This window comes from Anomaloglossus baeobatrachus, chromosome 9, assembly GCF_048569485.1.
Source record: "Anomaloglossus baeobatrachus isolate aAnoBae1 chromosome 9, aAnoBae1.hap1, whole genome shotgun sequence".
Lineage (NCBI taxonomy): Eukaryota > Metazoa > Chordata > Amphibia > Anura > Aromobatidae > Anomaloglossus > Anomaloglossus baeobatrachus.
In genome coordinates this window covers 188852722-188873004 of record NC_134361.1, presented here as the reverse complement: position 1 = coordinate 188873004, position 20283 = coordinate 188852722, and the positions used below count along the sequence as shown (strand labels likewise).

At 43.9% G+C, this 20283-nt stretch overlaps 1 protein-coding gene across 2 annotated transcripts in view; it reads right to left on the bottom strand.

Annotated features, from left to right (window-relative positions):
- The window catches only part of ADGRD2 (adhesion G protein-coupled receptor D2), a 322387-nt gene that overhangs the window by 184325 nt on the left and 117779 nt on the right, over positions 1-20283 (bottom strand). For both annotated transcript variants that reach the window (XM_075324128.1, XM_075324127.1), the window contains 5 exons: positions 18974-19100; positions 18525-18628; positions 16364-16466; positions 4452-4605; positions 2223-2356 (listed from right to left, as the gene is read on the bottom strand). In XM_075324128.1, the coding sequence (XP_075180243.1) occupies positions 2223-2356; positions 4452-4605; positions 16364-16466; positions 18525-18628; positions 18974-19100 (622 nt within the window). The remainder of the gene's footprint in view (positions 1-2222; positions 2357-4451; positions 4606-16363; positions 16467-18524; positions 18629-18973; positions 19101-20283) is intronic.

Genomic DNA, 20283 nt, shown 5'->3' with positions numbered 1-20283 from the left:
TTGGGCAATCTGTCAAGCGACTGCTAAGCTGCCTTGTCAAACAACTGTAGAGCTTCCTGCTTTTCTTTAGAGTCTTGGGCTGCCCGTCAAGCGAGTCTTGGGCTGCCCGTCAAGCGAGTTTTGGGCTGCCCATCAAGCGAGTTTTGGGCTGCCCGTCAAGCGAGTTTTGGGCTGCCCGTCAAGCGAATTTTGGGCTGCCCCTCAAGCGAGTTTTGGGCTGCCCGTCAAGCGATCCTTGGGTTGCCCGTCAAGCGATCCTTGGGCTGCCCGTCAATTCAAGCGAGTCTTGGGCTGCCTTTCAAGCGAGTCTTGGGCTGCCTGTCAAGCGAGTCTTGGGCTGCCTGTCAAGAGAGTCTTGGGCTGCCTGTCAAGAGAGTCTTGAGCTGCCTGTCAAGAGAGTCTTGAGCTGCCTGTCAAGAGAGTCTTGGGCTGCCTGTCAAGAGAGTCTTGGGCTGCCTGTCAAGAGAGTCTTGGGCTGCCTGTCAAGAGAGTCTTGGGCTGCCTGTCAAGAGAGTCTTGGGCTGCCTGTCAAGAGAGTCTTGGGCTGCCTGTCAAGACAGTCTTGGGCTGCCTGTCAAGACAGTCTTGGGCTGCCTGTCAAGAGAGTCTTGGGCTGCCTGTCAAGCAAGTCTTGGGCTGCCTGTCAAGCAAGTCTTGGGCTGCCTGACAAGTGAATCTTGGGCTGCTTTTCAAGCAAATCTTGGGCTGCCTGTCAAGCGAATCTTGGGCTGCCTGTCAAGCAAATCTTGGGTAATCTGTCAAGCGACTGCTAAGCTGCCTTGTCAAACAACTGTAAAGCTTCCTGCTTTTCTTTAGAGTCTTGGGCTGCCCGTCAAGCGAGTCTTGGGCTGCCCGTCAAGCGAGTCTTGGGCTGCCCGTCAAGCGAGTCTTGGGCTGCCCATCAAGCGAGTCTTGGGCTGCCCGTCAAGCGAGTTTTGGGCTGCCCGTCAAGCGAGTTTTGGGCTGCCCGTCTGGCGAGTTTTGGGCTGCCCGTCAAGCATTAAGCTGACTTGTTAAACAACTGTAGAGCTTCCTGCTTTTCTTTAGAGTCTTGGGCTGCCCGTCAAGCGAGACTTGGGCTGCCCGTCTAGTGAGTCTTGGGCTGCCTGTCAAGCAAATCTTGGGCAATCTGTCAAGCGACTGCTAAGCTGCCTTGTCAAACAACTGTAAAGCTTCCTGCTTTTCTTTAGAGTCTTGGGCTGCCCGTCAAGCGAGTCTTGGGCTGCCCGTCAAGCAAGTTTTGGGCTGCCCATCAAGCATTAAGCTGACTTGTTAAACAACTGTAGAGCTTCCTGCTTTTCTTTAGAGTCTTGGGCTGCCCGTCAAGCGAGACTTGGGCTGCCCGTCAAGCGAGTCTTGGGCTGCCCGTCAAGCGAGTCTTGGGCTGCCTGTCAAGCGAGTCTTGGGTTGCCCGTCAAGCGAGTCTTGGGTTGCCCGTCATGCGAGTCTTGGGCTGCATATAGCACTTCAGAAAGCTCAGATTTTGCTGGCTTCAGAGTAGATTTTGGTGCAAATTTCTCAAAAAACGCATCAAAAACTGCATAAAAAATGCAATGTGTGCACAGGCCCTTACATTAAACACACACCTAGAAACCCCTTATTTCTGTAGCGTGCCAGGGCGCAGAAACAGAGTACCTCGCCTACGGCACATCATCACAAGGCAAGGATCTCATTTTGCTCTTGCTTTCGGGCCAACTCACATCAATATCTGTTGCTGCTGATGTTTCCAACAAACATTTAACTTTCATTTACTTAATATTTCAATCTAATAACATAAAAAAAAAATAAAGAAATAAATTAGACAACAAAAAGAAAAAAAATTGGACAAAAAAAAAAGTTTCAACAAAATTGGTAGCTGGTTTGAATAGCTGTTTTTCTTGTTCTGCCTTAGACATTCACTATCCTAATGACTTTCTGCTTTCATTGTAAACTTTTCCTTTCAATTTTATGTAACAAAACACAAGACACAGGGGTTTTTTTTTAGTAAAAGGTGATTAAAAAAATCGTTCTATTCAAATAAAAAACAAATGTATATTCTGATGAGCGTTGATGATATTTAAAAGTAAAAAATAAGCAATTAATATAAATCGACCTATTGAATAGTTGTTTCCTTTATTCTGTAAAGTTCATTGCTGTAAATTACAAATTATAAACATTTTTTTTACATTCCTAACAAAAAGAATAAATTGGAAATTGCCCAGTAATTAAACGCACCTACATACCGTCAGTATGAAGAGAACGGGTCCAACAAAGGCCCAGATAATGTCACTCTGAACATTCAGCCAGCAGTGAGTATCTGCCAAATACTTATTAAATGAGGTTGCCAAGGTCACACTTACAATAATGACTGGCAGGCCTGTAGAGAAAGAGATGGGAGACCTATTAATAATATTCAGAAGGACTTTTATTTTGTTCATTTTATATAAAACCATAAAAGAATAAATGATAACTAAAGATGATCTGAATCTATGGCTTTACAGTATAAAAATGACCATATTACAAAGATACAGAACCATATACCTAGTTGGCAAATAGCACAAAAACAGGGTAAAATAATTAGTAGGGGAAAAAAAAGTGTACCACAAACATATAACAAGCAATCACATTTATGTAATATTTTTCTAAAAAGTTTAATCGAAAATTAAAAATTGTAACTGGTTGTGATGGGCAACTACTACACTTTTCCTTTGAATATATTTTGATAAATTTCCCCCAAAGTCCAGTGTATTCATGGGAAGAAGAAAATAAAAGAATATAACACTATGTGGGGGTGTACAATGCTATGTGAGGGTGCATAACGTTATGTGTGGATGCATAACACTATATGGTGGTGCATAACACTATGTGGGGGTGCACAACACTATGTGGAGGTGCATAACACTATGTGGGGGCTGCATAACGCTATGTGGGGGTAGCATAACGCTATGTGGGGCAGCATAATGCTATGTGGGGCAGTATATATATATATATATATATATATATATATATATATATATATATATATATATATATATATAAAATATGCAGAATATAAAAACAGTTTTTTGCCAGGGAGGCTATACAAAAAAGGATATAAAATATAGGGCTGTGCAGATAGTAAATATAGAACTGGCCAGATAATAAATAAATAGATAATCTATGTATACATAACCATAAAATAATATTCATATCTTGATCCAAGCAAGCCATATGTTATCAAAATATACTGTATGTATATATGGAACAGTGTCTGAAACAATAATAGGTTAGTGATCAGTATAAATATCCAGTGCTGCATAAAAGTGCTTAGTGCTACAATCCTTAAGGTTAAGGTAAGGTTCAGATTTGCAGTCAATAGTTAGCAGTGATAAGAAGGTGTCAGATTTCAATAAGATGGAATAATCAAATTACATGCTACAAAGCCTATTAGATTTGTATGCCTCTGTTCCCGACGCGCGTTTCGTCGCCTTTAGACTTCCTTGGGAGGGTTGAGTGAGGGTCTATATCAATAGCAGACCTGAAGGCCAGGATTAGGTTGTGAGTGCTTTAGCACCATTGCCTCCCCACAATGCTCCTGCAGGGAGCTGATGCATTGACAGAGGGAATGATCTCCCTGTGTCAACCTCCGTACATGCTATGGTCACTGATGACCGAGGCATGTAATCGGTTGAGGGCGTTTAGGGTGCTAAAGTGTGGTTTCTGTGCTATTAGGGTGAGTGAGCCCCAGGATCGCAATCCGGAAGTCAAGATGAACCGCTTTTTCACATCCTTAAGTAAGTGGGTAAATTCCATTACGAAGAGACTCGAAAGAGACAAAAAAGCAAAGATAAATATTTACAAAATACAAACTATAACCTGCATGATAAGCTAACACGTCCCTTTTACTATACAGAATTGCTGTTTTTGTTTGTTTTTGGTTTTTTAGCCCACCGGCAAAAGAGTTTTTTCAGTACATTACAAGATAAAATGAGTTTTCCCATAGGATCAAATCTTTGTATGTCAAAGCATTGAAAACATTTTCATACATACTTGTGGATTTGGACTCGGCATATAAAAAAACTAAATAAAATAGTAATAATTGATACTTAGAATTGGCTACTTGGTTACTCCCATTGTTTAAACTGCCCAGCAACTCACGGAGGGTATGACTAGCTCCGGTATTGTGACTGAAAGCTTTTCTTTATAGGACACATGTGGTTATACCGGTTCTTTGTGTTGGAAGGTCACGGAACGAAGTCGCTAACATCATTGTCACAGACATTACATAGACATTGTTAATATGTTTTAGAGGAATAATAGCAGAGGAGCATGCATGCATACATATATCAAAAAACATACTGCCTGCCCTCACTGTCTTGACCTGAGGACAATGCTCAAATAGTAAATACCAGATTCTTCACAAAACCCTAAAATCTATCAGAACATTAAAATAAAAGAGGAATAAAAAAAACAAAAAAAAAAAAATTCCTTACCCCATCCAGTGATGTAATAAAATTTCATTCTTTTGTCTTCGCTCATGTTAACCGCAACGACCTTACTCCACAAGAGTAAGCCTTCAACCAACATCCATGCAAAGGACGCCATATAAAAAAGGTGAAGACACGCTGTAACAGTTACACATGCAACCTAACAGAGGGTGAAAAAATAAGAATAGAAGAGGTAAAGGTTACATTTTGCAAAAAAAACCTGCAAAAAAGCAATATTGATGCCTTAAGGGGGTGTTACACGCAGTGATATCGCTTGCGATATCGCTAGCGAACATACCTGCCTCGTCGGTTGTGCGTCACGGCAAATCGCTGCCCGTGGCGCACAATATCGTTCAGAGCCATCACACGGATTTACCTGCCAAGCGACGTCGCTGTTGCCAGCGAACCGCCTTTTTTCTAAGGGGACGGTTCGTGCGGCATCACTAAGCGGCCGCCCAATAGAAGCGGAGGGGCGGAGATGAGCGGCTGTAACATCCCACCCATCTCCTTCCTTCCTCCTTGCCAGCAGCCGCAGGTAAGCTGTACTTCGTCGCTCCCGAGGTGTCACACATAGCGATGTGTGCTGCCTCGGGAACAACAAACAACCTGCGTCCTCTACAATCAACGATTTTTTGAAAATGAACGACGTGTCATTGATGGACGATTTGGTGAGTATTTTCCATCGTTAACGGTCGTTCGTGCGTTTCACACGCAACGACGTCGCTAACGATGCCGGATGTGCGTCACAAAATCCGTGACCCCGGCAATATATCGTTAGATCCGTCGTTGCATGTGACAGGGCCTTTACTCCCCAAAACATCCAGGTCTAACATATCTAGGATTTATCCATTTCCTCAGCTTTATTAAATTTTGTAGACTTATTTTAAACTCATCATCAATCTGTCTGAACTTGTATTCTTTAATTTCCCAGCATGCATTGTTTCTACCATGATCCAATGGCTTGCCACCCGGAATGCCAAACCTGTTTCTCGGTTATTCGATTATGAAGTTTGAAAAACAGGAGAGTAGAAACAGCGAGACAAAGACCCATACCCGTATTTCCTGCAACTTGACTTTGTTGATAGAGGGTGATTACGCACCAAAGAAAAGATTTAAGTTCAAAATCTTTATATACCATATTTTTTGGATTATGAGATGCACTTTTCCTACCAAATTTTTGGGAGGAAAATGAGGGGTGCGTCTTATAGGCCGAATAAAGCTTACCAGGGGGGTGGTGGAGAGGGGTCACAAGAGGCAAGGGCAATGCTGTAGGCTGTGCACTGCTGGAGGTGCTAGTGGCTGCTGCCGGTGGTGAGGCAGAGGTGATCCTGAAAATATGAGCGCTTCAAATAATGGCGCCCGGACTCAGCACATGTGCAGATTGCGCTCTCGGCTCAAGATCTCATCTGCTCATGCGTCGCCCCCAGCCCACTGATCTCCCAGCAGCGGACTTAAGGAAACTGGTACACGGAAGTGGAGTGTGCACAGATGAGGTCGCGGCTCAATCTGTGCTCGCACCATCTAATGGCGCCATTTCTTTCAAAGCACACACCGCTGACAGTTCCTGGATATTCCTGTCTCACAGTCCTCGCAGCGAGCATCCGGGACACCTGCCGCACCGCCCGCAGCTCGCCCTACTTCACCACCGCCCCTGCCTCCTGTGACCCCACACCACCACCGCTGCCGTCCCCTCCGGATTGTAAAACGGACCCCATATTTTTTTTTACCTTTTTTTTTTCCTCTAAACTTGGGGTGCATCTTCTAAATCGAAAAATATGGTATATGATTTGCATAATTCATTGAGAATAAAACACACACATCAACAATCTATAGGACTAAAAAGTAATTAACCAGTTGAGGACTGAATTTCAAATCCTCCCATAAATCAAAGTAAAAAAAAAATTAAATAACGGGGGGGGATCTAATTTACACATACTTCATCACGGCAACTCAATGTAGTGTACACGGCAACCAAATGTCTGCATACACGCCAGTCAACGTAATTTTGGAATGCTACAAATGTTATGCCAGAGGATGTCCTGGGAGATCTCCTTATGGACCTGGATAAGGGAATCAGAGAGTGTCCTGGACAATCTGTGGCACTAGTTGGTGGCGTCAGGTGAACCAATCCATAATGCCCCAGAGGTACTCAATTAAATTTAGATTTGGAAACTTGAGGGCCCTCTACGGTCAGGAATTGTCCTGCACCATCCCAGCACCTAACAGCAGTCAAGGTACCATTTGCCATTACGGGAACATTTGTGTGACGCTCCAAACCATCACTGACCCACCACCAATCCAGTTATGCTGGATGATGTTTCAGACAGTATGATGTTCAACGTGTGGTCAACAAAGTCTTTCACATCTGTCACATGCTCAGTGGGAACCTGCTCTCATCTATGAAGAGAACAGTGTGCCAATGGTGGACCATCCAAATCTGGTGTTCTCTGATGAATGCCAATGATGCTGGATTGTGAGAACAGATCCCTTATAGGATTTTGGGCCCTTATGCCACCCTCTGAAAATCTGTTTTGGACAGTTTGTCAAAAACCTACACATGAGTACCATGCTTGTGGTCATTTTGTGTAAGACTCTGGAAGTGCTACTCCTGTTCCTCTTGGCACAAAAGAGCAGATACTGGTTCTACTGTTGGGTTGATGATCTTCTGTAGACCAGTCCAGCTTTATTTATGTAATGGCCTGTGGACTAAAATATACTCCATAGTCTTGAGACTCTGCTAAGGATGTCCTTCAGGATCAGCAAATCTTCTCACAGCATATGTGGACCACTATCATGGACCACTTGTGGTGAATGAGCTGCAGGTGCTGCTTCATGCTACCAGTAGGGATAACGCTGGCAAAGTGTAAGACTAAAGAAGAATCAGTCAGACAAGAACAGGAGAAATTGCCCGTGGCTACCACCTTCAAAACCATTCTGTCTTGCCTCTCTAGTTCACCAGTTGACAATTTAATTTGCACCAAAGCAAATGAAATTAATGAAAATTAGAGCAGGTACTATATAAATAATTGGGTGCTATGGTACTTATATACAGATACCGTCAAGAACAACCCCAAAAAGTCAGTATGTACCATATGGAAAAAAAAATTGTGTGCTCTCCTTTTAACCCTAAAAAACATGTTTGCAGATAGAGTTTCTGGTTTAGCTTCTTAAGACAAGTAGAAAGAAGACCCTTTAAAGGCTCGATTCTGATAAACATCAATATCGTTGAAGTCCTCTTCCTCTCTGAAGAAGCTCTCTGCATATTTGCAGTCTGTCAAAATGTACGTGAGTAACCAAAATTCTTCAGGGAAAGCATCTTGTGGACAGATAAGACCAAGATGGAGATTTTTGGTAAAGCACATCATCCTACTGTTTAAAGAAAACAGAATGAGGCAAACAAACAAAAGAATACAGTACCTACAGTCATATATGGTGGAGGTTTGGAAATGTTTTATGGTGGAGGTTCCAAAATGTTTTGCCATGGTTTTGCTACCTCTGGCACTGGGTGCCTTGACTGTGTGGTAGGCATCATGAAATCTGAAGATTACCAAAGAATTTGGGTGGCAATGTTGTGCCCAGTATTAGAGAGCTGGGTTTACATCCTAGGTCAGGGGTCTTCTAGCAGGACAATGACCCCAAACATACTTCAAGAAGCCCCCAGAAATGGATGGAAACAAAGCGCAGGAGAGTTCTGAAGTGGCAACAATGAGTCCGGATCTAAATCCCATTGATACTTTTGGAGAGATCTCAAAATTGCTGTTTGGAGAAGAGAAGACGCCTTCAAATATGAGAGACCTGGAGAAGTTTGCAAAAGAAGAATCCAAAATTTCAGGTGAGAGGAGTAAGAAGCTTGTTGATAGTTATAGGAAGTGATTAATTGCAGTTATTTATTCCCAAGAGCGTGCAACCAAATATAAAGTTGAGGGTGCCAACATTTTTATCCAGACCATTTTGGGGGTTTTGTGTAAAATGATGTCAATTTGCTTACTTTTTTTCCTGTGTTTTTTTGTGTTGTTCCAATACACACATAGTAAATAAAAGTGTATAACAAAATATGTATAATTGCAATAATTTACTGGGAAAAATACTTCATTTTCTGGAATAATTTCAGGAGCACTAACACTTTTGGCCATGACTATATACACATTTATATAATTATTATTTATTACTATAGCGCAATATATTCAATGGCTCTTTACATGTGAACTGGGGTATACATAATTAAAAAAGATAATCATGAACAATACAAAACCCAGACTGGTACAGGAGGAGAGAGGACCCTGCCCCCGAAGGCTCACAGTCTACAGGAGGAGAGAGGACCCTGCCCCCAAAGGCTCACAGTCTACAGGAGGAGAGAGGACCCTGCCCCCAAAGGCTCACAGTCTACAGAAGGAGAGTGGACCCAGCCCCCAAGGGCTCACAGTCTACAGGAGGAGAGAGGTCCCAGCCCCCGAGGGTTCACAGTCTACAGGAGGAAAGAGGACCCTGCCCCCGAGGGCTCACAGTCTACAGGAGGAGAGAGGACCCTGACCCCGAGGGCTCGCAGTCTAGAGGAGGAGAGAAGACCCCGCCCCCGAGGGCTCACAGTCTAGAGGAGGAGAGAAGACCCTGTTCCCGAGGGCTGAGTCTACAAGGGTTTGGTGAGGATACAGTTGGTCGTGCAGTGGTTTAGTGGAACAAGGGTTACTGCAAGATGAAGGCTTGTAAGAAGAGGTAGGTCTTAAGGTTCCTTGTGAAGGTTTCCACAGTATATATACAGTATACCACAAAAGTGAGTACACCGCTCACACTTTTGTAAATATTTTATTATATATTTTTTCATACTACACTGAAGAAATAACACTTTGATACATTGTACAGTAGTCAGTGTGCAGCTTGTATAACAGTGTCAATTTTGGTGCCCTCTAAACAATTCAACACACAGCCATTAGTGTCTAAACCGAGTTTAGAGTACACCAAATTTACACTGTTATACAAGCTGCACACTGACACTGTACATTGTATCACAGGGTCAGATTTTCAGTGTTGTCCCGTGAAAAGATATAATAAAATATGTGCAAAAAGTGGATGGGTGTGACATACTGTAATATACAGTATATATATATATATATATATATATATATATATATATATATATATATATATATAAAAGTATGAATATATGCATATATATATATATATATATATATATATGTGTATATGAATATATGCGTATATACTGTATATATATTTACATACATATGAATATATGCGTATAAATATATATATATATACATATATACACACACACACACATATATACAGTCATATGAGAATTTATATATATATATATATATATATATATATATATATATATATACGCACGTATACAAATTTCTTTCAGCCTTGTTGTATTGCACACTATGAGCTTCTCTTGACTGACCACATACGATGTGAAATAAATGCATATTCCTTCGCAATAACCTTGAAAAAGCATCTAGTATGGTGATAAGAACTTTGGTACAATTTTAAAAATACAGTTAATGGAGGAAATAAAGCAGCCAAATTGACTGCTCGTGATAATACATATTAAAATAAGCAGTCTTTTGTGGCAGGAGACTAGGAACATTTCCATTAAAGGCATGGGCGAGATTCATAAAGCACAACAAAAGGTAGCTATAATTGAATTGGCAGTGATCCACTATAGAAGATCACATTTTTATATCAATGATTTCAAACTTAAAATAAATAGAATGTGAACTATAATTTTGTACATACTGAAGGTTGTATGAATGACCTGACCTCTGGAGAAGGCTCCTTTTCTATGCAAGAAAAAAAGGTTATTCTTGACACAATCACCAATGAGACCCTTGCTTGACCTCATTGATACCTTATCAAATAGTACACTATTAGCATTCTACAGTATGTCTGACCATACTAATCTCTTATTATTAGTCATACAATGAAACAACATAATAGAAGAAAGGTCTGCCTTCCTGCAGTGTAGAAGATCCAACCAAAACACTTTGCCAAAGAGGTCCCTGATGAGACCTTGATCACGATAGATATTTACCCCCATTACTGCCAAGTCTTGCCATATGCATGCCTACTGAATGCCCTACCAAACACATACGAGCTACCATAGTTATTTGGAGAATAAAATGGCCACTGGTCTTAAGACATGGTTGCATTGGATTGTGCACAATTCAGGACAATACTGTTGGTCCGAACAGTCAATCATCTGGAGCGCACTGCCCCCTCGGCAAGCAATAAGCCAAGAGGCAGGGAAGCAGAGTGTTCCTGAAGAACAAAGATGATACTAAACCTCTAACACTTTCATGAAAACCAATCACAATGGCTCCTGCAAGATAAGGTCATAGGTCAAGCTTTCTGGCTATTTGCTATCCTATGCACCATCCTCCATGGAAGAAAAGTTCAAAACAGGTGTACCCTTCAATATTATTACCACGTATGGTCTTCCAACAGAAGAGTCCTTGACTTGCTGACAGCCAGAAACCCTTTGGGTGACCAGGTACGCAATGAAAACTGAAATGTCGTCTACATACCTGCCATACCCATCATGATACAGATATCCAAAACAAAAAATGGGGAAATATAAGCTCTTCCATCAAAAAGTAGCTTTATTCAAACAACACATGAAAGCTATTAAGTTCGAAATTCTTAGTCACAGAATGAGACCAGAGACTTTCACATTTTATGGGGCCATTTACCATGTGCAGCCAACACATCATCAGGTTCAAGTGACTATGAGTTACAAGTGTAACCCCATCATTTTAGTTCAAGGCTCCCCAACCTGTGGCTTGGTAGTCATATGTGGCTCGTGGGCCCATGATGTGTGGCTCATGATTGTCTTTCAGCTTGGTGCACAAGCACTAGGGCTAACAAATGGCTATGAAGAGCAGGTCTCCAGATGGTGAGTTTTGTGAATATCCCCACACAGAAAAGCAGCTTTAATGGGGGTAAGGTAGGAACCTCTGGATCTTGGTATACTGCCTAGGTGAGATTTCTGTGGAAAGGTTTTGGCTGTCCTTATAATAATAATGGGAGCCCTGGGTGTCCCTATTGATGTGGCTCGCGACCCTCTCTGATAGCTAGAAGTGGCTTGTGATCTTCATTAAGAGCTGGATGTGGCTCGCGACCCTCTCTAAGAACTGGATGTGTCTCCCGAACGTCTCTAATGCGGGCGTCACACGATACGATCTATCGTGCGATCGTACCCGCCCCCGTCATTTGTGCGTTACAGGCAATTAGTTGCCTGTGGAGCAAAAAGTCATTAAAACGCCATCACACGTACTTACCTGCTGAGCGACGTCACTGTGGGAGGCGAACATCCACTTCCTGAAGGGGGTGGGAAGTTCGGCGTCACAGCGACGTCATACAGCGGCCGGCCAATAGAAGCGGAGGGGCGGAGATGAGCGAGACGTAAACATCCCGCCCAGCTCCTTCCTTCCGCATAGCCGGTGGGAGCCGCGGGACGCAGGTAAGCTGTGTTCATCATTCCCGGGGTGTCACACGGAGCGATGTGTGCTGCCCCAGGTACAATGAACAACTGGCGCAAAGAAAAATAAACAACTTTTTAAAAATGAGCAACGTGTCAACGATATATGATTTGCGAATGTTCTGCGTCGCTCGTAGGTGTCACACGGGACGACGTCATAAACAATGCTGGATGTGCGTCACGAAAACCGTGACCCCGGCGACATATAGCACGATAGATCGTCTCGTGTGACGCCCGCATTAGAGTTGGATGTGGCTCGCGACCCTCTCTAAGAGTTGGATGTGGCTCGCGACACTCTCGCGTTTTGACGCAAAGTCTTTTTCCAGGGAGAGAGTGATATCCCTGGAAAAAGACTTTGCGTCGAAACGCGCGTAGGAGATTTCCAGACAGGACATATTGTTGTGACGGGGTGTACATCAGAGCAAGGAGAGACAACCGGCCGAGGAACGATCCAACAGGTTTATTCACAAGAACACTGGAACAGCACACGATAAGTCCACGTAAAACAGAGTCGGGGGCCCTTCCCGACAATCCTCGGACCGGATTACAAAGCAATCGTCCTTACAGTAGTCCAAAGAGTTCCACACAATCCCACGGGCCGCCACACAGGCCTAGCTCCGTCCGTGTCCACAGCCACACAGGCTGGAGCTCCTGCTCCCTTCAAGTTTCAGCTCACTCTGAAGTTACAAAAAGGGAAATGCATTGTCTGTGCTCCTTGACCAGCCCACCATGTTCAGGGGGTGGGGGTCACACATCCTATCATCAATGGTTTGGTCCATCACAGGGCTCCGATATGTCTGCCAGCCACAGTAGATGAAGGGATCCCCTGCTGTGCAGAACAATGACTATTCCTTCACTGGCCAATTCAATTACAGATTAGATACACAACTCTGGAAAGAAGAGGACAGGCTATTTACATAATCACATTAGATGCCAAGACTACAATTGTATGAGAGAGACACATTGAGACCAGTAGCTCCCCCAAGGAAATACATGAATTACAACTAATACAACCAGGGAAATATACATATCATGACATAGTATCACAGCATATACAGTGAGAGGGTAAATTACATCTTCACAATCCCTCCCCCTCCCAACTTGTGTACGTACTAGGGACCTCTACAGGTCACTGGTTAAGTACACACAGGCAGAGCGTTACTTACATGTGGCTTCATGCAGCCACGAATTGGCATCGTAGCTCTCCCACATCATTGCCCAGGAGAACAGCTGCAGGCAGACCACCCATCACCCCAACCACACATCGCTTGACCCCAAAACCAAAGTTCAGATCCACAGTGGCTGTGGGAATAGTCCTCCATTGTCCACCAGCCAGTTCAATAACAATCCCAGGTCCTCTATGGATTGCCTCAGGCCGAACCACTCGGGGATCAGCCAGTGTGAGGAAAGCACCCGAGTCACAAAATCCAACAAGTCTCTGTCCATCCAGCACAACCTCCTGCAAGTGCTTACCTCGATGAGCAGAAGTCGTCATAACTGCGGGTCGCACCCCGTAAACTCCTGGTGGTGCAACATGGGGGGCTGAGTCACTAGGCCAGTCCTCACATAACGGTGCCACATCTTCCTCCATGGCACTGGGCTGTAAATAATTAACAATCCGATTGGGCGCAGGATCAGTCCTCATTTGAACAGCTGGGCAGGAGACTTGCCGATGCCCTGGCTGTCCACATTGATAGCATCTGAGCTGGGTCTCCCTCCATCCAAGGCGTCCTCTTGGGTAAGGGGTAGGGGAACTTGGAGGCCGGCTCCCACCTGAAGGTGCTGTAGGGGTTTGAGGATGATTCCTCCATGGCCTGGCTGGGCATGAGGCCTGCAAATGCCCGGGATGCCTACAAACATAACACCTGCGCTCTGTTACTTCCTCTCCCCGGCGTATTCCAGAAAGTGCAGTAGAAGCAACTGGAGGCACATTAACACGGGTATCAACATGTGGTGGCTTAGAGGAACGGGGAACAATGGGGACAGAATAACTGGGGGCATCCGGTGTTGTGGAGCTGTTAGGCGTCTCTCCATCCTCCAACAGAATCCTCCACTGAGGCTTGATGGTGAGAGCCTCATCAGCGAGAGCAGCAGCTTCCTCCACTGTCGCTGGTTTTCTCTCACGCACCCATTCCCGGATCTCAGCGGGGCACTGGGCAAAGAATTGTTCTTTTAGGATGACCTGCAGGAAGGTCTCCCAAGATAAGGCCTCCTCTGCCTCCAGCCAGCGATTACATATTTGTTTGAGTCTATGAGCATATATCTTAAAAGACACTTCCCCATCACAGGCTAAAGCACGGAACTGAGTCCTGTAAGTGTCTGGGGTCACAGCATAATGTTCTAGAATAGTCTGTTTAATCTCCGCATACTCACAGTTCCACCGAGGGTCCATAGCTCTATAGGCTTCAGCAGCTCCCCCCTCTAGGAGCCCAACCAGATGCCTGACGCGCTCCCTTTCTGGGACTTCCATTAATCGACACTGATGCTCAAAGTCCTGGAAGAAGCCCTCAATGTCACCTGCAGCCTCATTAAACTGCTTGAAGTGTTTGCGGGACACTCTGGGAAGTTCCCTCATGATGGGTGCTGGGGTTACAGTCTGTCTGGAACCTCTCGCGGCTTCCACAGCGAGCTGCTTATCCAGCAATGCCATCTCCTCCATCCTGCGCTCCTTCTCTTCAGCTCCACGCATGGCCTCCCTCTTATCTTCTATGGTGGCCTCATCTCCAAGCAGTGCCATCTTTTCCTTGTACCACACAATCCATTGACTTTTTTGGGTATTTACCTCCAGCTCCCGTCTTTCCTCCCTTTGCTGTGAGGATCCTTCCTCCACGTCATTTTGCGAGCAGACTCCTTCTAGCGCCTCAATCAGCTGCTCCTTGGAGAGTCCTTTGAAACGAACTCCTACTTCACGGGCCTTTGATTGCAGGCTCCCCAAAGTCCAGGTCTTGTACTCTGCAGTGCTGGTTCCTGATGTTGAGCCATTGTCCTCCATTCCTTCTGCTCTGATCCCAGCGCTGCCAACCAGTTTGTGACGGGGTGTACATCAGAGCAAGGAGAGACAACCGGCCGAGGAACGATCCAACAGGTTTATTCACAAGAACACTGGAACAGCACACGATAAGTCCACGTAAAACAGAGTCGGGGGCCCTTCCCGACAATCCTCGGACCGGATTACAAAGCAATCGTCCTTACAGTAGTCCAAAGAGTTCCACACAATCCCACGGGCCGCCACACAGGCCTAGCTCCGTCCGTGTCCACAGCCACACAGGCTGGAGCTCCTGCTCCCTTCAAGTTTCAGCTCACTCTGAAGTTACAAAAAGGGAAATGCATTGTCTGTGCTCCTTGACCAGCCCACCATGTTCAGGGGGTGGGGGTCACACATCCTATCATCAATGGTTTGGTCCATCACAGGGCTCCGATATGTCTGCCAGCCACAGTAGATGAAGGGATCCCCTGCTGTGCAGAACAATGACTATTCCTTCACTGGCCAATTCAATTACAGATTAGATACACAACTCTGGAAAGAAGAGGACAGGCTATTTACATAATCACATTAGATGCCAAGACTACAATTGTATGAGAGAGACACATTGAGACCAGTAGCTCCCCCAAGGAAATACATGAATTACAACTAATACAACCAGGGAAATATACATATCATGACATAGTATCACAGCATATACAGTGAGAGGGTAAATTACATCTTCACAATTGTCCCCTCAGGTAATGTGGTTTTCACCCTGACTACTTTATTACAACTTTAATCATGCACTTGTGATCCTTTTCCAGTCTGGTTACTTTGGCAATCAGTGTCTATAATTTTGGCCCCTAATGAACCGTATTTTGGATCAATTGATTAAGATTGGGCCTTACTATATAATTGTCCCTGATATATGGTTGATATCCTTTAGGGGTGACCTGTTTTACTGTAACACCAGGGTATTTTACTAATAATTGTATCAGTAATTCATGGTTTTATTTACACTGTTTGCCTAGTGAATTATACAACTGATGGGTTTTTTCTCAGCCCCCTTGTGTACTTTTGTCTTATGTTTGTGGATCTTTCAATCATGTTGTGCATGTATTTGTTAAGTAATATTTTGGCAATTTGCCTTTATACTGCATTATAAGGACCTGTTTTGAACAATGGCCTTTGTCTCCATTTTTCTGCTGATGTCATGCCTACCAAAAATAGCACTTTTTTGTTTATCTAATTTTATATTAATAAATTGATCTATTTTATGTCAAGATTGTCACAGTGTCTAACTCATTTATCTGCGCAATGAACGGATACTTTTTTTAAATTTTACATCTGTTGTCAAAAAACTATAGGAGAACCCCACGCACAACATCTATTAGTAGAAAACTATAGGTAGTGTTTTAGGCAGCATTTTTTTATATAAACCATCACAATACTAACCTTATTACTTTTAGCTGTCTCACTGAACATGAGCAAGGTTTCTGCAGCAGCCAGAGCAAATATTAGATTCTTGTGAACAGTTGTTCTTTCTGATTTAGGAACTCTGAAATTGAAGAACATTTAGTAAATAAAATGCAAATAAATGAAAACTGCAGAAATTATAGTTAAAAATAAAACTAGCTGTAATTCAGTTTAGGCCATCAGAGACTATACATATACGAGTTGATGATGATCCTTCTTCTTAAAGCACTGAACAATACTTTTTTGTGTGTCTTTTTAAAGGGAATCTGCCAGTAGGTTTTAGCTATGTAATCTGAGCACAGTATGATTCATGGACAGAGACCCTGATTCCATTGATGTATCACTTAGTTTACTGGGTACAGCACTTGTGACAGAAGCAGTTTTCTCTGTTGCAGATCTAGCAGAGCTCGAAATGCTGAGCTTGTATAACCCCCGCCCATATCACTGATGGGCAGCTTTCTATGTACATTGTCAGAAAGCTGCTAATCAGGGGTGAGGGCAGGGTTGGAGTAGTAGCTATAAGGCACATAGTCCTCTAGTGATAACCTCCTGCTTAGAAACTGTCTTTTCAGGGAGGAAGGAGCCAAGCTGTAGTGCCGCCCATTGAAAGTAGAAATCCTAAAAGTTAAAAGTGACCCTCCAATGAGGCTTGTCATATTAGTTAGGATTTATGCCAGATCAAAACCTCAATTTACAAACATGGTGTTTCTGGGTGATTGACCCTCGTCAGTGGAAAGTATGAGATCTGATCTGGCTGTATGAGAAGCTATAATGGAGTCTAAGGAGAAAACTTTTCTCCTTGCGGAGACTGACAAGCACCCATTATAGCATCTCATATAGCCAGATCAGATCTCATACTTTGCACTGACCAGGGGCCACAACACTGTCTGCCAATTGAGGTTCAAACCTGGCATAAATCTTAAGTCATATGACAAGGCTCATTAAAGGGTCACTTTTGACTTTTAGGATTGCTACTTACACACACACAGTTGATAAGTCACGGGGTATACGGACGGAACAGGGGCTCCTAGGCTGACCCTAAGACTGGGGCACCTGCACTGTCCCTTATCTCAAAAGGTAGACTTGATGGTAGCCAGGTTCAAGCCTCCAACGTGGCCCTGTTTCTTGTTCAAGCCCTGATGCTACTTCACCCACCCAGGGAGCAGGCTGGAAACCCAGTAACCCAAGCCCCACAAATAATCACAGACAATGGTAAACGAAAACTCCTGCACACAGCACTCAAACACAAAGGAGGGACAATATGTGAACTGTGGAGTAACATAAAAGGGGTAGGAGATAAATACATAACTAGAGAACTCACACACCATGCAGAACCGCAACTTGTAGATCACTATACAACTGGATAACCACAGAAACCGAGGAAGTAGAAGCTATATCCGGCACTCAGCCCAGAATCCAGGAGCTTATAAAGGGTGAGGGCAGCTGGTGGTGATCAGCAGCCTGAGCTCTCAGCAGATGATCACAAGCCAGCAGGGATTAACTCCTGCTGTACTAGAGAGCAGTGAAACTAGAACCAGCCGATGCCCATGACAGGCTATGCAACTAAGTGATCCCAGGCATTTTGTCAGACTCTGCTGTGTGAACACAGGCCAACACTGTCATGACACCAAACGAGTGCAATGCTGAACACCGCACAACAAGATAAGATTATCAAAATTCTAGAAGACATGCATTCTCAGAACCTGTTCTTCACCCACATCAGGACTTCACCCCACAAACTATTTATATGCACATGTAGCTCAGAAACAAGTCCAGGAATACAGTTATATGGCCAGTCCCTTCCTCTGTTACTGAGAAATCAGCGTTTGTATTGATTTGCAAATGAGGGTGAAGACCTCCACATCTCTACGACTGAATCATTCTCTATGTACACATTCCTTACGCCTTCCTTGTATATAGCTTTCTTTGCATTTGCACTTCAAACCTTTGTCTTAAAATGTTATGTATAAATATACGGATCATAAATTGTTCCCTTCAGAATATTATTTTACATGTGTATTATGTTTGGAAAATATTGTAGTAAAACTTATTTTTCACATTATGTCCGTATATCTTGGCGTTGAAAAGAATGAAGCCGACAACGTTAATAAAGCGGTAGCCGCATCAAGTGGGTCCTTACCCGACAACGAGGAAAAGAATAAAAGTTACTACAAGAGCGCTTAGTGATACTCCGCATCCAATAAAAGTCAAGGTCCTCAGAATCCACTCTTCTTCTTCACTTCTCTGTACATACAAATAAAATGTGTTACTTCAATGTCCAGGTTATTAGATTGGAAAAAAAATAACTGAAAACTACATTTAATTCATGTTTTGGTAAAGTAGAGCTTGCGCCTATTAAAGGCAAAAGCAAACTTTTGTTAGGCAACGAGGAAGCATTAACAAGTCAACTAATAAAAACTAGACAAAAGGCTACCGGTAAGTGGTGGACCATGACCTCTATTCTCCTATGCTGGTAATTGTTAGGAAGCGCATTACTTATCAGCACTGATCATAATAGAGTATTCAAACATGGCAATTGCTGATCGCTCAGATAGTGTCAAGAATTTATAAAAGGGAGATTCGCTTTACCTGAACGTCATAAACTTGCAACAAGACTGCAAAATTGGTGGTGTGGTTGCAAAAACAACTGGTTGCATCGGGGAATGTATGCTTGATCTGACACCCGGCTGTGGACCAGCCCCCTCCAGTTTCTGGCCTGAAACAAAGAAGCGCAGAACATGACATCATCAAAGCTCTTCTTTCTTTGTGGCATGTAGACAGAAGCAACATTGAAAAAAATATATCCATTAATATTGAGCGGTGTGGCTGTGAAGCCAGCACTGGAAGAAGGACAAACAATTGCTTGATACAGCAGATCAATCTGCCCAGGTCTGCCTGGTCTCTCACTAGGTGTCACGCTAGGTACGGGGAAGTACCAAGTGAGCAGCGAAAGGTAACGAAAAGGACCCCTGCGTCTAGTGAAAGGGGAGATGGTGACCCTTGACCAAACCTACTGCTGGTCGCTGGGGTCCCTTCACCACCCTAGATAGGTTCCTCAGCTATGTGCCAAGCCGGAGACCAGCTGAAGCACTGAGAGAAAGTGCAAAACGGCCGTCTGACGTGTCGGGTGGTCCGCTCCCTCCCCGCCAGCCCCATGCGTGTAATCTCCACATATAAAGAAACTCATGCATAGAAAGAACTGGTGAGTGCCATTTTCTCCATAACCTTATAAAGGGGAGATGGTGACCCCTGACCAAATCTACTGCTGGTCGCTGGGGTCCCTCACCACCCTAGATAGGTTTCCCATCTATGTGTCAAGTCGGATACCTGACCCTAGGTATCCCTAGTGCTGGACCCTGGAGTCCCTCACCACCCTAGATAGGTTCCGCCCCTATGTACAGAGCCGGACACCTGACAATAGGTATCCCTAGTGTTGGACCCTAAATAGGAAACAGATGGGATGAGCATTTCATCAACCCCACTTAACGCGAAAGGAAGACACAAGGGGGAAAAAGCATGAACTACTTATCCACAGATGACTCAGGCAGAATTTCAGTAAAGTTTCAGCAATGACACTACAGAGGAGTACAAGCCACCTGCTTGCAACTAGAGGTAGAATGAACTGAAAATATCACCAGCACTAGTCCAAGGAAGGAAGAGTAGTTTAAGCACCAAGAGAATACTGATGATCAGCAGCTGGGTGGAAGGCGAGCCCCTGCTGGGTCTAAGAGGGGAATAGTTAAAAATCCAGCAGCAAAGCTGCCTACTACAATGAATACTAGCAGCAGGAACAATAGAAAGCATACAATAGGGAGCATTTTGTGCAGCCAAGCACTGTAACCTTCTATTGCAAGAAACCACAGGACCGTGTCAGTTATGACACTAGGCTTAGTGCTCTT